Source organism: Drosophila albomicans, chromosome 2R (assembly GCF_009650485.2).
Source record: "Drosophila albomicans strain 15112-1751.03 chromosome 2R, ASM965048v2, whole genome shotgun sequence".
In the NCBI taxonomy this organism is placed as follows: Eukaryota; Metazoa; Arthropoda; class Insecta; order Diptera; family Drosophilidae; genus Drosophila; species Drosophila albomicans.
The window spans coordinates 10,099,812-10,115,642 of record NC_047631.2 but is presented as its reverse complement, the minus strand read 5'-3'; the positions used below and the strand labels follow the sequence as shown (position 1 = coordinate 10,115,642).

At 38.8% G+C, this 15,831-nt stretch overlaps 3 protein-coding genes across 5 annotated transcripts in view; 2 read left to right on the top strand and 1 right to left on the bottom strand.

Annotated features, from left to right (window-relative positions):
- Positions 1–11,561, top strand: part of LOC117576465 (uncharacterized) — a 35,245-nt gene extending 23,684 nt beyond the window's left edge. For 2 of the 3 annotated variants that reach the window (XM_034261233.2, XM_034261234.2), the window contains 3 exons: positions 8,081–9,016; positions 9,085–9,389; positions 9,457–11,561. In XM_034261233.2, coding sequence (XP_034117124.1) covers positions 8,164–9,016; positions 9,085–9,389; positions 9,457–10,974 — 2,676 coding nt within the window. In that variant the 5' untranslated portion in view covers positions 8,081–8,163 and the 3' untranslated portion in view covers positions 10,975–11,561. The remainder of the gene's footprint in view (positions 1–8,080; positions 9,017–9,084; positions 9,390–9,456) is intronic. The other variant, XM_034261235.2, reaches the window with a different exon arrangement.
- Positions 11,562–11,697: 136 nt separating this feature from the next.
- Positions 11,698–12,871, bottom strand: LOC117576469 (GILT-like protein 1). The gene is made up of 5 exons (XM_034261240.2): positions 12,596–12,871; positions 12,411–12,539; positions 12,186–12,347; positions 11,960–12,097; positions 11,698–11,879 (listed from the first exon to the last, which is right to left on the bottom strand). Exons 1-5 carry the CDS (start codon positions 12,686–12,688, stop codon positions 11,775–11,777), a joined length of 627 nt encoding a protein of 208 aa, XP_034117131.1. The 5' UTR covers positions 12,689–12,871; the 3' UTR covers positions 11,698–11,774.
- A 1,276-nt stretch (positions 12,872–14,147) lies between these two features.
- Positions 14,148–15,744, top strand: LOC117576467 (ras-related GTP-binding protein A). The gene is made up of 4 exons (XM_034261238.2): positions 14,148–14,278; positions 14,338–14,437; positions 14,497–14,881; positions 14,940–15,744. The coding sequence occupies exons 1-4, from the start codon at positions 14,267–14,269 to the stop codon at positions 15,376–15,378; spliced, it is 936 nt and encodes a 311-aa protein (XP_034117129.1). The 5' UTR covers positions 14,148–14,266; the 3' UTR covers positions 15,379–15,744.
- Positions 15,745–15,831: the final 87 nt, after the last annotated feature.

The following is a 15,831-nucleotide window of genomic DNA, read 5'->3' as shown; positions in this document are numbered from 1 at the left end:
TCTTCTCGTTGTTGTCTGCATGTTGCAAGCATGGCTCGTAATGCTTAATGGCTGACTGCTTGGCTGCTTCCAGCTTCACTCGATTCACCTCTCTCGCATATGTGAGTGCTTGTGAGTTGGCAAATTTGCTGCTGCTATGACTAAGCAGCATATAGCCTGTTTATCTTGGCCAAGAATTTGACTCTTGATCTTTGCCAGCCATCCCGACTCTCTGTCTGTCTCTCTCTCTCTCTCTCGCTCTGTCCTGCAAGCAATGCCTTAACTGATATCGATACCGATAGCGATTCCGATTCCGATAACTACTCCAGTTGCGACGAGTCAGTGGAAAATTTTTACACGAATTTCAGCAAATGCGCGTTAATTGCCTGACAACATACCGAATTCGAATTCGAGTATAAAGCAAACACGATCGCATTAAATAATAATGTTTGCTTTTAACTAGATTTTAGCACGCATTGTATTCATGAACTCGAAACTCTCGTGCTCGAATTGAGATTGCAATTGCCATTTGATTTATTCATTTACATATTGATTAATACTTGCAAATTCGCTACAAGTTTGAGTACTTTTCTTATATGAAACACAAGAATTTAGATCAGCAATACAAATATAATTAGATTCAAGTGATAATAACCATGATAGCGAATATAAGAAAATGCAAAACGTTTGACTAAAAGTTTATTGATTTAATAAACTCGTATTTAATTTATACATTCTTATGTTGATTAAAATTTGTCTGGTATGGAATTTACATTTACAACAAATTGAATTATAATTAATTAGGAATGGTTATATCTATAAATAATAATGATGACAGCCCTTAAGTTAAACACCCACTAATGATATCATCAATGTCTCTGACACAATAACTAGCCACTCCTCAGTCTCGACGATTCTTTCGCCACCATCGAAATAAATATGTGAAAGGCACGAGGAATTCATGACACTTATCGATGTTTGTTGCACCTCGACTATCATTTCCATCAGAATAATATTTGTTAATTAATTAAATTGCGCGCCATCCACGAATTAACAAGAGAATATCAATTACAAAACCTCCATTCACAATGTATATGAATGAGCCATTCAAATTGAAGTAGAATTGTAATTATTATCTGTTATATTTTACAATATACTTCATCCGGCTTAGTTTCATTTTGTTTATTATATGTGATTTAATATAATTTGATTAACATTTCGGCGACGTTTGATTAACCCGATATTTATAGTATTTCTTTTGCCAATTTTTTTTCGAACATTCAATTAACATTTATGCACTAAATAATTAAACACTAGCTTTAAATACTGCAAAATAAAAACAACAATGGCCTTAGACTCCAGCTTAAAGTCGTTTTTTGCCGTCGTTGTTGACTTTGTCTTGCTCGATCTTGGACTTTTTATTTATGGCCTCTATATCGTTAGACAGGCACATGATTTGAATACCAAAATAGAAATAGACGTGTCCATGTGCAGGCCAGGTTACGTATAGTTGGTCAATTGAATGCTTAACGAGTCTCTTAGCGAGTTTATTTACTTTTTCCAACTTGGCAACAAAAAAAGTCTTTTATTTGTCTAATATTATAAAATTCATGCCAAATTGAACATAGAATGATTTTTTACCCAGAGAATATGCAAACAATTTTGCAAAACTGAGTATATGTATGTATATATATACATAATAATAAACCCGTTTGCTATTGATTTAATATTTATAAGAACAAATGAGCTAAAAAACTATATTACAATAAATTCTTAATTGAATAGTGACAGGTTGATGCTGACAAAGAGTGTAGGTAATTGTTTCTGATTAATATGAAGAATATACATTTATTTACTGATAAAAATAATATTATAACATTAAAATCAAATATAAAATAAAATCCTATATGTATATGAACATACAATGATTTTAACTCGAAAAATATGAAAATATTTGCAAAACTTCAAATACACTTTATAAACAAGTTTTGTTATTGATTTAATTTCGCCAAGAACTAATGAGCTGAGATGAATGTTAAATACATATGTATATATTGTAGAATCGAATGATAAACTGAGAGAGAGAAGCTAATATCAATACGAATATAAATTCGATAGGTGCTAGTTTTTTAAAAAAATATTTTTTTTAAGCTGCAGTTATTATTGCAGCAACAAATGCTTTTGTTATTGCCGTCTTCGTCGTCATCTTTGTTGTTGTTGTTGTTGTTGTTGTAGTGCAAATGCAACAACGTCGCGACATCTGTGTTTTGCATTTTGTTTATTGCTCAATTAACCCCCTTTGTCGCATATTTTTTTGCTGTTTTGCTAATAAATTTGCTCGAACGATTCGCAACGAACCCTTTCAGGCCGATGACAAACTATTTGTCATGCTATTTTTTTCCACTGTTTTTAATTTCTTGTTTTTCTGTTTTGTGTTTTCTTGTTGAGCTGGAGAAACCCGGGGCTTTGCAAGTGCTCCATTGTTGTAGTTGAGAAATGATTTGTACAATAAGACAGTCCTAAATTTATATGCGAATCTTTTTTGAGCGCGATAAAAAAGCGACAGTGACAAGATAAGAGACAACTGAAAAGACAGGGAGATGGACAGAGAGAAAGAGACAGAGATTGCTGAAAATGTCAAATAATTAGCCAAAAGGCAAACACTTTTTAGCCTCAACTTTCTCCCTATTTGCCGTTGGCATCAACAATTACATTTATCTAGAGGTATTATTTTTATTTAATTTGTTTATTTATAGATATTGTGTGTTTATTTGTTTGTTTTGTCGTCTTCCTGTTGCCGCAGAAATTCAATTACAATTTGAATGTATAAATATTTATATATTTTTTTTGCGATTATTGGAGCTTGTTTTCAGTATTTATTTTTGTTACTCACCTGAATAAATAATACCCTATAAATTACGCTACTCAATGAGATACTATTTCCCCTAAATAAACCTATCACAGAGTATTCAGAAGTTGTCTGTGAAATACAGGATATAACAAATTCTATATGGTTTTACGATGTCTGCTGTTCAGCATTTTAATGAAGTTTTCGGCCAAGATATTTAAGTAAATTGAAATGCCATAAAAGCGGCGACTTCCAGTTCAAATAATATCGTATGGAAATATGCGAAAATATACTATATATATGTTAATGCAAATAACAACAACAACTTTAGCCAGGCTTAATTCATGTCAAGGCATTCACTTTCAAAAACCAATTTCAATTTCAAAAAATCAAAAGAAAAAAGGTTTTTACTCAGACACACACACACGCACAAAAAAAAAAAAAAAAAACAAGAAATCAAAATACGAACAATTTAATAAGCAACAAAATTACGCAGACATCAAAAAGTACAAAGTAAAAAATAAATAAAAATAAAAAACAAAACAAAACAAAATAACATAATAATAATATGAACAGAAACCTGCTGCGGTTGCCTCAATTAAGTAAAAACATGAAGACAAACTGAACTCGATGTCGGCTCATGTCTCGGGCCCCCATTAAAGCCAACGCCGACACCAACTCTGGCTTTCTGAAGCCGACTACGACTCCGACACCGATACGATGGCGCCCGCTCGACTGACCCCTTTAGACCCCATCAAAAGGTAAACATTAATCTGTTTACACTCAGGCAAATAAGTACGTGTACACGTATGAGTCTGTAAGTCTGTCTGTCCGTCCGTCTGTCTGTCTGTCCGCAGTTTCGCATCGTTCTTTTGAGTGTTTCACGAACTGATTCTGGGCGTCAGGCGTTTAATAAAGTTGTACAGAGTGTGTGAAAACATTACAAGCAGAGTGCACACGACTAGAAAATACCCTGTAAGCCAAAATAATTAACCTTTCTACGTTAAGATTCTTGAAGAATGACTGTTCTCATATCTAATGGACATACCCTTTGTTTACCAATAATGTCTGTAGGGTATAATTATACCACTTGCTGCGAATTTGCTGTAGTTAATGCGCACTTTTATTACGATTATATCCATTGCGTGGCGAGCTTAAAACTCCTGTCAATAAAAAACCTTTTTGTGGCTTTAATTTTCTTGTTGTTTTTTATGGCTGCCTGGAATTTGCGGTATTAATTACCTGTTAACTCACCTGAGTCTTGGAATTGTTCGTGCGAATTGTGCAACTGAGATAAGTCTGGAAGCCAAAAGAAGTTATCTCCAGACAGAACTGTGCTGAATGCTCAAAAGGAGATAAGCTGCCGGTGTATCATAAAGAGATTAGTAATGTGCAAAACATCGCCATAAACTTTTCTAAAAATAAGTAGCAAAATCATTGAGAATCGCTTGGGTACTTTTTTTCGTTAAGTACTCGTATGTTCAGTCTTATAACAATATCCAAATAAATACTGAATTTTTAATGAATATTGACATTTGTATAGACAAAGTCTCAGCCCATCCCAAAATGCGCAGTCATTACTCGCACCTTTGCATTGTGTCTCATCTTCAATTGTATCTCGTTGGGATTGGCTGGCCGTATTGAATGTAATCTAAACATTGAATTGAATGCTTGAGAGAGTGTTTATTCAATCATTCAATTAAATGCATTCCGATGCGTTCGCACGTACAAAACTGGCAAACTTCCTTTCCATTTTTTGATTTCCAGTCGCCTTGCCTTAACTCGATATTCGTACGACGGTGCGAGTATTCGCATTTTGTATTCGTATTTGAATCGTGTGACACACATGCCCAAAAGCAAAAATCGAATTGCGAAACTGTCTTTAATTTATTTACTTATTTATATATTTTATTTTTATTTTTAAATTCATTTGGGAGACATTCTTGACGCTGTCTCTGTCTCTCAGTCTCTCAGTTGAAGTCAGAGATTGAGACTAAGCCTGAGTCTGAGTTCTCTCGACGTGCTGTGTCGCAGTTTGTAATTCTTTGCTTACAATTTATTTAAACCAACAACGGAGACACATTGCTGTGGCGTGTTGGAGCCACACGCGGTGCTTTGGCTAGGTTCAATTTGGCCTAAGCAAAGTAAACAAAATGCTTATTTTTTTTTATTGTAAATCAACTTTTCAATTTTGCTTTGCCGTTGACACAGTTTCCCAGCAGCACAGCTCACAGTCCGCTGGTTGCACCTGAGCACCTGAGAGATCTTCGAAGTCTTTTGAGCAAAATAATAAATTGCAAAGGCTTGTTGCCAATTGAGAATGCCATGTCTCAAGTGTTTAGCTCTGGAACTTGACTTAACATAAATATGTATCTACAAGTTGTTATTCCTCTCTGTTGCTGCTGCTGTTGTTGATGCTGATGCTGTGGTTGTTTTGGTTTCTGTATGTGCTGCCTGGGAAGCACTTGGCGCAGGCAAATTTAGCTGTTAAAATTGCTTAAAAATACATTTTGATAAATGACTCAACATCTTTTCGAAGCTCTTTTTTTTGGTTGGTTCTTCTGTGGTTAGTTAGTTGATGAACTGCTAAAGCTGTCCCATTGTCTCATCTAGACTCACAAGTCAAATAGATAAATTCAAACGCTCGCAAATTATATGATACGATGATCAATCACTTTTGTCTTTGTCTACGTCAAGCCAACAAAAATCATTTGTGTAGCGACGGCGGCAGCTGTTCTTTTGAGCCAGACAGTCAGTCTCTATTGTTTGAGCCACAAATTTATTGACCATAATATAAATACCTGCTGTTGAATTTTAAACTGGGCTAAAAGCTTGTTTACTCTCGCCTTCCTTCTCTCTCTCTCTGTTGTTGTTGTTCTGTTCCCTGACTGAAGGTCGAAATTCCCTTTGCTGTCAATTCCTGTTACTCATTGACTTCCTGATATGTGCACACCTGAACCTGAACAAAAATAAAATGAAATGAAAATAAAATAAAATAGCTACACTTCCTCGTGACACCTTTTGCATATCTCATTCGCTAAGCGCGTCGCTGGCACGCACAAAAAATAATAATATATACTAAAGACTTGCAATTACGGTCTAAAAGGAAATAGCCGGTGAGACCACAACAAAGCCAAAATACTAAAAAAAAAAAAACAGGCATAAATGTTGATGTTGCCGTGTTTCGTCTTAGGGCGTCTCAGGCAAAACAATTACTTACTTTTGTTTACCTTGTTTCATACCCATTCGGCGCGCTTTCTTTGCCTTCCCCTTTTGCCATCATTTTCTGCAGAGTGAAAACTATCCAGCGATGTCAATGGCCCGAGGGTTCGACTAAGGTCTCAACAGGGGTTCGGGTTCGAGTTCGTATTCGGTAACTAATAACTACTACTGAGCATTGCTCGCAGTCGCATCCATGAATGAGTTAGACGCCCGCTCTCGGTTGACAGTCTGTCCAAAGATGATATTCATGGTTTTATGGCAAAAGTGAAAGCCGCAGCAAAAAAAACCTTTGAGCAAATATCATAAAATTCCAACGACTTCGTCAAGGTCAATTGCATTTGGTGGCCACATGTCTTCTCTTCACCTTCAGCAGAGACAAGTTGACGGCAAATTTAAGCGTATCAAAAAATATTGTCCTTTATCATCGTACATATGAATTGCATTAAGTAGTTTATAAACTTGTCTGAAAAATCAGTGCTAGAGCGAAACAATTAGATAATGTTGCAGATTAGATAACAAAAAGGCAGTTACGTTTTTGATTAGCCACGCGATCGGCCAGATGATGACCACGCCAGCTTTGCACAAAACTCGAGTGCTGGGGGATTTATTTCGGTCACATGATAAGATCATAAAATGTAGTAGTCAACTTGTTGCTTACTTTGTCATCTTATCGGTAAAACGTGCAGAACTACTTAGTAGAAAATCATTTCATAGAAACTGCTCAGAGAATTAGAAGCAAATTCTGATTGTTCTTTAATTTAATTGCTGAACATTCGTGGGAAAATATATTGTAAAAATAAACCCGTTTAATTTGAGCAATAATTGCTAGACTCTCGCATCAATTAAAAAATAAGTATTAAACATTTACTGCCAACTAACTAAAACCGCAATAAAATCTCTATAATTAGACATTTAATACTGGTAGCTAATGGTTTTGATATTTTCGCCTCTAAATGCTTTTCCACTGCAATTATTAGTCAAAATACGCGAAATGGAAAAAGAAACGCACACATTCGGGTGGGATTTTTGGTTTAGCAAACAATGTGTCTTGTAAATATCTGCATATTGTGGCTTCATAAAACAACTATTACATGACAACCTGTTCCAAAGACAGCAATAATTGCATGGAGGAGGCGGAAAAGTTAAGCGCCGGGTGGAGAGGGAGATGCTGAATAGACATCCACAATTATTTTACAGGTGCCTGAGGTGCTAATTATGCGACGTCTCTTACTTAATTTGCGTCACTTGTAGACATATTACGACTTACCAAGTGAAATTACAGCGAGTTGACGTGAAGTCTGGCCATTACTCCCATCGAGTAAGGTATACGAACTTTATTTTTTTGCGATTGCGGCTGGTTGGAAAAACTAGCGGAAGCCTAAGGGTGATTTTTACGGACAAACAATACTTGATTATACTTTTTATGACTTGCAAATAAAGTTCAGTTAAAAGTCAATTTTATGTTGAAACTATTACAAAATTGAAAGTATTATTGGTGTGAATAATTATTACTATCCATAAATAGATTTATTGCAAAATAGTTAATTTGCTAAATAAAAAAGTAAATGAAATTGCAAGATAAAAAAAGATTGAGGCTAATCATTATTTGCGATTAATTAGTAATCTGCAAAAAGTTTACAAGCGAAAGTTTGCTTTAAATATTATAAATTAGTTAAGAATCACTTGTTGATGAAGTAGGTAGGGATTTCCTAAATATCTGAAAATTTAATAGTACATTTTCAAATGTGTTAATTTAGTGAAATGAAGTGTACAGAAAAAAAAGGATTCTTTGAGGTAGTTTTAAAATTGGATGTATATGTATCATCATGTATGTACATATATCATTGCCTTACACACATTAACTGTAATACGAAACTTAAATATATCAATGGAAATTATTAATCAATCAATCCACCGACAAATCTTGTTAAATTATTAGGCCATAAAATTACAGTCTAGTTGTAAATCTTCCACTTCTCAGCAATCTCTTCAATCGAATGTCTTGTATTAATTATTTTATTTTATTTACAGCTCTGTAACATGTCACAATCTAAAAGCTATTAAGCGGCAACTGCAACAACAATAGCAACACTAACAAAAACAATAAAAGCGAAATGGCAACCAACAATAATAACAACAGCAGTGCGGTGGCAAGTCCCAGGGATTCGATGGAGGGTCACGATGAAGTCGACTTCGTGTTGACAACCACGCACAACAATAACAACGACTACGATGATTTAAGCAGCGCCAGCGGAGCGATTATCAGCGCCAAAGCAACAACCACAAACACCACAGCAACAGTCACACCAAACAATGAACCAAATGTCACCAACAGCAACAACAGCAACACTTTGAAGAAGTCAAAGGAGCGTCGCACACTCTTCCATTTCGGCAGCAAGAAATCAACCAACAAATCACAAACCACAGAGTCGGAGGCAGTTCCTCCAACCACGGCAACCACAGGCAGCTTGCTGCTGCCACCGACGCCTCCAGTGCCAATTGGAACACCGCCTAGGCAGCATAAGTTCGTGAAGAGCAGCAGCATTGCCCGGCTGCTGGGGAACACTTACAATGCTAGGAAGTTCGAGCGGCAGGAGCAGAAGCGTCTGGCGAACGAGGCGAGCGGCAAATTTCATACATTCAGCGGTCGCCAGCGTGGAGCTGGTCCGTATCTGGAGCGTTTCAAGCGCATGGCCAAGGAGGATGGCGACATTGCCGGCAGCGATGACACCGTGCAAGTGACCAATGTGATGACGCTGACGACAGACTCGCGGGATCTGCAGTATGGCAGTCGACAGGAGCATGTGGGACGCAGCGAGGATCAACTGAGTACCAAGGCGATGCGCACGCTGACTCGCGGTCTCGGCAAGCTCTGGTGGAAGCGAACACACAGCGTCGACATTAGCACACCAGATCCGGAGTATAAGGTGTCGTATTTGGGCAATGTGCTAACCGGTTGGGCCAAGGGTGAGTAGCAAAAAGGCATTACAACCGAGAAACTGTTAACTAATACTCATTTCTTCCCGTTTCTTTAGCAGGCGAGGGCTGCGTGGAGAAGCAGCTGAATACGCTGTGGCGCAATTACACACAGCATTCCAAGCCGGATGTCATCATGCGTGTGAAGGTCTGTGCCTCAGGACTGAAGGCAACCACTAGACAACATGGACTCACCGAGTACTGGGCCAATCGCATCACCTATTGCTGTGCACCCAAGAATTATCCGCGTGTCTTTTGCTGGATCTACAGACACGAGGGCAGAAAACTGAAGCACGAGCTGCGCTGTCATGCTGTGCTCTGCAGCAAGGAGAAGATTGCTCAGGATATTTGTGAGACACTAAAGGTAACCGGTTAGAGAAACGTTTTAAATTGTATTCAATAACTAATTAATTTCTTTGTCTGCCCTGTAGGACAACTTGGAAAGCGCATTGCGGGAATTTAAACGCGAGAAAATTCTCAAACAAAATGCGCGTCTCAGTCTGGCGAATGCCGTCTACGACAATCCCAGTCTGCCGCGTCGCAAGATCATGCTGAGCGTGGGCGGCAACAATTACAGACCACCACTGGAGCGCTCCAAATCGGCGCCCAAGCTGATGGCCATCGAGGAAGCCATTGGCGAAGAGGAGGGCGACGAAATCGAGGACACCAACGAGCCTGAAATGAAGTCCTGTTGCCAACGCGACTCCCTGTATCCGGCCATGACGTTGGGCCGTAGACGCTGTCGTCGTGGTCACTCCATTCGACGCACGGGCAAAATACAAGCGGCGGTCAGCTGCTGCTCACATCAGGCAGAAGCAGCGCTAGTGCCAGAGGGGGATGCACACAGCAGCACACCTGGCACACCAGTTGTCAACGATGGCTCCGACTCAGATGAGTTTGAGAAGCTGCTGAAGTTCGACACGACGCTGAGCAACGAGCTGCTGCCGTACTTTGACATGCTGCACAAAAACAGCAGTCAGAGCCTGGGAAGTCTCAGTGAGCTGCACGTGGAACCAGTGCCAGAGTCTGAGGAGGTAGAAGACGAGGGCGAACCGCTTAGCTTATTGCCCACCATAAACAGTGATCCTAGCGCTGATCCGCAAGCTGACTACGACAACGAGGATGTTGTGCATCTACGTCGCTCGGGTGTCTGCAGCGATGGCGAAGAGGATTACCTGGACGATGCTGATGATCACTACTTTCGGCAGGCAGCCATGCTCACCATGCTGCACCGCAGCTCAATGCGCAAGCGCAATAGCGATCAGGCGAGCCTGCAGTATCGCCATCAAGCGCAGTCATCCATCTCTTCGAATGCTTCCAGCTCAACGACAGCCAGCGGCACAGCAGCCCAAGGCGCTGCAATGGGAACGCAACAGTGCCTGGCGAGTCCGGACAGCGATGAGGGCTCCATATCCAGTGGTTGCGAGACGGCCAGCACGGTCACAAATGCCAATCAGGAGGAGTACAATAAGACGCAAAGCAACAACAATGCAGTACAGCATCAGGTGCTCGAACAGATATTGATCTACCAAAGACTGGAGGAGTCGAAGCGCAGACAGCAACTGCGCCACAACAGCGACGCCACCAACTACAGCAGCTCCAGCAGCATCACCCTTAAGCACAACTCTTCATCCCCAGCCGAATCCCTAAACGATCTTGAGGTATCTGATCCACAGAAGCCATTGGAAGCCGATGTCGATGGCGATGGCGGCGTGTCGGACGATGACTCGGAGTGTAGCGACGAGAGCGGCTATGTGGAGTACCAGGAAAAGGAACGCAACCAGGCGAATGCTGGCGTCATTGCGCCCGTTGTGGCGCCCGTTAAGCCACAGTTGCCACCCAAGCCAGCGCCAAGGCGTTCGCTTAACGGAGTAGTTGCCGCCAAGGTCGCTGTCGAGCGACAGGCAATTGCAGCTGGGGCACGGACAGGAACAGGAACAGCTGTCTGAAGAATTTGTGCCGCCCGAAAGTATGCTTTAAAAAAGGAGTTTCCGCCTTCACTTTGTTATTTCTACGCACACGTCAACCACACCAAAAGCAAGAAAAGTGCAAGAAATTGATGTAATTAAAATGTAGTCGTAGCTGTAGTCTAATTGTTAAGCTATATTTAGAAGATATGTACATTATATGTAAGTCATCTGTTGTTGGTTCATCATGCAAGGAAATAACCTAACGATATTATTGTGTAAATGTTTCTTGTTTGCGCAAATCATTTATGTAACTAAAAACTATTCAATTACAATTACAAATACGTTTACATATATTTATAGTTGTCTTATGTCTTGTTGCGAGTTGCAAGCGCAATTTGTAACAGATCGGTATACTTATTCATATACATATTTGTTTTGTTTAGAGAGTCCCTTTTCGACCTCCTTGAAAAATGCACACTAATTTCTTTGTTTTGATCGGGCTCCCATGCACTTGCCCCCCGAAGCGAATTTATATGATATGAACTCTGTAAATAAAGCATGTACTATATGTAATTCAAGAATTGTATCTACTTATATAAATTATTATCATATTGGAAATATATGCAACAAACGAACAGTCTACAGTTTCCGTTGTTATTTCATTGCTACAAAAAGTCTAGAAATTAAACGAGTACTAATAATCATTCGTCCAAAAACATTTTTATTTGCTGTTTCCAAATTAGTTTCATCTTGAGTTTCTAATTTGTTTTGAGGGTTTATTGATTCTCAAGTTTCGTTTGAAAAACTTTTCTCATAATACAGTTGGTACATTTCACGACTTATTGACACACTGTGGGGGGCAGAGAGATTTGTTGGCGCAGCAAATAGCAAACCGTAGACCGGAAATTGCGCAGAGACTTGTCCTGCAGCTGCTGATCGAAGACCTGTTGGCGTTGCGAGTGCGTAATCCGAGTTGAAGAAAACCAGTTAACAAAGAGGTTTAACGAATATATTACACACTTACATGATTGTAGACGATGGTGGGCACAAAGCTGGGACGGTAAAGCTTTGTGATCTGCTCAGCCTCCAGCTGCAATTTCGTGCCCGTTGGCGTCTTCATGCAATGCTCGACGTCTGTCAAGAGACCCGCCTCATTGGTACACTACACAAAATGCGAATAATCATATCGCTAACTGATTAAATAAATTCTTACTTTCACCCGACGCTCTCTTAGCACATATAACACGCACCTTGTCAGCATTTGCATAATCCAAGGCAAACATTTGGCAAACCACGAATTTCACCTGAATCGCTTGATTGTTTGTGCTGCTGATGACACAGCTCTGCAGACGATTGCCCTCGCACTCAGCTGGTCCATGCTGGCAGTGGAACAAAGCGCCATTCTCTTCGGACTGCGTATAAAACAGAGCTTAAATTTTATGAGTGTTCTTCTCAATTTAAAATTGTAATTATACCGCCGATTTTCCAAATGGAACCAATGCAATGTCAATGTACTCCCCCAATTCCTCATGCACTGGACCCAATTGTCGCATGAAGTTTCTGCTGTCTGGACAAAGCGACTCATACAGTAGAGTTATGTGCAGCTAAGTTAAAAAAGATTTTAAACAAAGCACTTTATCTGATATACAACTTTAACCACCTTTTCAGCCTGACGCTTATCACGTGAAGTTTGCTCAGCCAGACTGCAGTTGAGCGTGGAAAAAATGCACAATACAATTATAAATTTAAGCATTTTTGCTGGTTTGGCAGTTTCTGAGTGAATTTTCCAATTTTCAAGGCACACGCTTTCAACCCAATCGATGGAACTCGACCTTCAATGCACTCTTGGACCTTAAGAACGATACACTCGGTGAGCAAGTACAAGATTACGAGAATGCGACCGTTCAATTCGGTTTTAGTTCGTCAACTGAACGTTTTGTCACTTTTCGGGGCTTTATTTGGACAAGAGCAATCCAAAAGACTGCTCACGGTTATTCACATATATTCACACAGTCACATATGAATGTGCGTTGCCTGGCCGTCCGCTCTTGTAAGCCGGTTTTTATATTTAGTTTGTTTTTTCTTTCTTTTCTTCTCAACTGCTGGTGTTTTTTCGAATTCCCTTACACAGAGATTCAGAACAGTATGTTAATTGACACTATACAATAGACACGGGACAAGTTTTAATTTTTTTTTAAGTTTTCTCACGCTTTTTGATGCTCTTTATGATTTTTTCTCTTTATTATGCATGCTGTAAAGTTTATTTTCTTAAATGATAAATTTAAGCCGTTACTTTTTGGAAGTACTGCAAAACCAATTCCTACCACATGCAGAAAACGGTTGAATAATCGATGTGCTTATCGATATATGCTCAAAATTAAATTTCCCTGGGCATTTATATTTCATTAGCATTTACCAGGTAATAAATGTTTAGTTTTTATTAAGATATTTCGTTGAATCGACTCGTTAAATATCTAAACAAATACATACATAAATAAATATAAAAATAACTTGGTTTTTAGTTGGTTTTTAGTTTCTGAACTTAGTCTATTAAATATGATGGTTGGAACTTAGTTAAAATTATATTGACCAGAAATATGTGACGCTTCGCTCTGATACAAAAAGTTTTGCAATTTTAAGCACGTTTTTTATTCTTTTAGTAATGTGTCCTTGTGCACTTAAAGTTCTTATTATAGAATATCTAGACAGATTGCATGGCCAGAAGGAGAAATAACAAAAAGACGTACAATTTTTTCATTCTCTCTAATGTACAAGCACACTGCAACTGTTTGACAAACTTTCTTGATATCAATTGTTATTTTATATGAAGTGCATAACTATTGCAATTAACTAATTTTTCATGCACGTTCAAATTAACCGCAACATTTGCTTTTATATTTGCATAGCATTCAGCATTTGTTTGGATGCTCAATAAAAATGACCGCTATTTCTATTTGTAAAAATATACCAAAATACTGTTCCACAATTTCGAACTCGGTTACACTATATTAGATGTCGGACAATTTTCATTAAAATAAAATTAATATTGCGATAAAGTTTATCTACGTTTGTCTATTAAGCAAAATATATTTTTTCTAATCGTTATTTATTTATAAATATAAAATGTAAGCAGCTATCAAAATTGTACTTAGTCTTAAGACTTTATAATTTTCCAAGTGTAGTACACATTTTCACAAGATATGGTGTATTTAGAATTGCAACTTGCGGCCACACTGATGACCACCACACACTATCACGATTTCCATTAACATTTTATTCCGATTGAGCCCAGCCTTTATTATCAGCCAAACAAAATCCAGAAGGCAGTAAAATGAAGAAAAAGGTATCAGGTGCAAATTAAGCAATCGAATATTTTCAATTATATATTTGGCTTGTTTCCAGGTACTGCTAATGGGCAAGAGCGGCTCGGGTAAGACGAGTATGCGTTCCATTATATTTGCCAACTATATAGCCAGAGATACGACACGCCTGGGAGCAACAAGTACGTATTTTGCCATAGTTTTGACTTCCAATGACCTTAAACATTCAAATTAAATGCAGTCGATGTGGAGCATTCACATGTGCGTTTCCTGGGTAATCTGGTGCTCAATCTGTGGGACTGTGGTGGCCAGGAAGGATTCATGAAACAGTACTTTGCCCAGCAGCGCGACAATATCTTTCGAAATGTGGAGGTCCTGATCTATGTATTTGATGTCGAGAGCCAGGAGATGGAGCGCGATGTTCACTACTATCAGAGTTGTCTGGAGGCTTTGCTACAGAATTCACCTGAAGCCAAGATCTTTTGTCTGGTGCACAAAATGGATTTGGTGGCTGAGGAGCATCGCGAGAACGTGTTCAAGGAGCGTGAAGAAGATCTCATACGCTTGTCCAGGCCAGGCAATGTCACATGCTTTCGCACCAGCATCTGGGACGAGACTTTATACAAGTAAACGGTTAAATTCATTTTTATAGAATTCAGTTATAAGCTTTTTAATTGTATGCAGAGCCTGGTCCTCCATTGTCACTATGTTGATACCAAATGTTGCTGCGCTGGAGAACTCGCTGAGCCACTTTGCTACTGTGATTGAGGCGGATGAAGTGTTGTTGTTTGAGAAAGCAACATTCTTGGTGATCTCACACTGCCAGAGCAAGGAGAATCGCGACTCACATCGGTTTGAGAAGGTGTCGAACATTATCAAGCAATTCAAGCTAAGCTGCTCCAAACTGGGTGCCAAGTTCCAGTCGATGGAGGTGCGAAATAATGCATTTGCCGCATTCATTGATACCTTCACCAGCAACACATACGTTATGGTGGTCATGTCAGATCCCACCCTGCCATCGGAGGCGACGCTGGTCAACATACGCAATGCGCGCAAGTACTTTGAAGAGTTGGAGAATCCAAATAACATTGCCATGAACCATCAGAACCATATGTTCCACTGATGGAGTCATGAGAAAATGACTGTGACTGTCTTATCTCTTTGTTACTGTTCGGTTTTTTGTTTTTTAGTTTCGAGAAACACACATGGTTTGTTGTTGCACATCGAAGCGCCCTTAACGCGCCTTATAATCGTATTGCTTCCCATAATATAAATTTACTACATATACATACATCCAATACAATACACAATATATAAAGCCAACAACATCTCCATATGTATCGTAGAGGTATGAGCGTTGATTTTTCCTACATTTATAAGCTTTAAAGTTTAATATTATAACCCTTAAGTTTATATACAGAAAACAAACACATACTATACACATGTAAAAAAAACAAACATTTCTTAATATAAAACGCTAACAATTAAACATAGTTTTATACTTAAATGCCACTTCTGGATAGAAAACTACTACATATTTATAAGATTAAGCACATTGTACCTATGTATAGATAAG

Coding starts and splice junctions, on each gene's coding strand:
- LOC117576469 (XM_034261240.2), bottom strand. CDS start 12,688: ATGCTTAAATTTATAATTGTATTGTGCATTTTTTCCACGCTCAACTGC. Junction 12,348..12,410: donor TTCCATTTGGAAAATCGGCG/GTATAATTACAA, acceptor TTTTATACGCAG/TCCGAAGAGAATGGCGCTTT. Junction 11,880..11,959: donor CCACCATCGTCTACAATCAT/GTAAGTGTGTAA, acceptor CAACGCCAACAG/GTCTTCGATCAGCAGCTGCA.
- LOC117576467 (XM_034261238.2), top strand. Junction 14,438..14,496: donor GACACGCCTGGGAGCAACAA/GTACGTATTTTG, acceptor AATTAAATGCAG/TCGATGTGGAGCATTCACAT. Junction 14,882..14,939: donor TGGGACGAGACTTTATACAA/GTAAACGGTTAA, acceptor AATTGTATGCAG/AGCCTGGTCCTCCATTGTCA.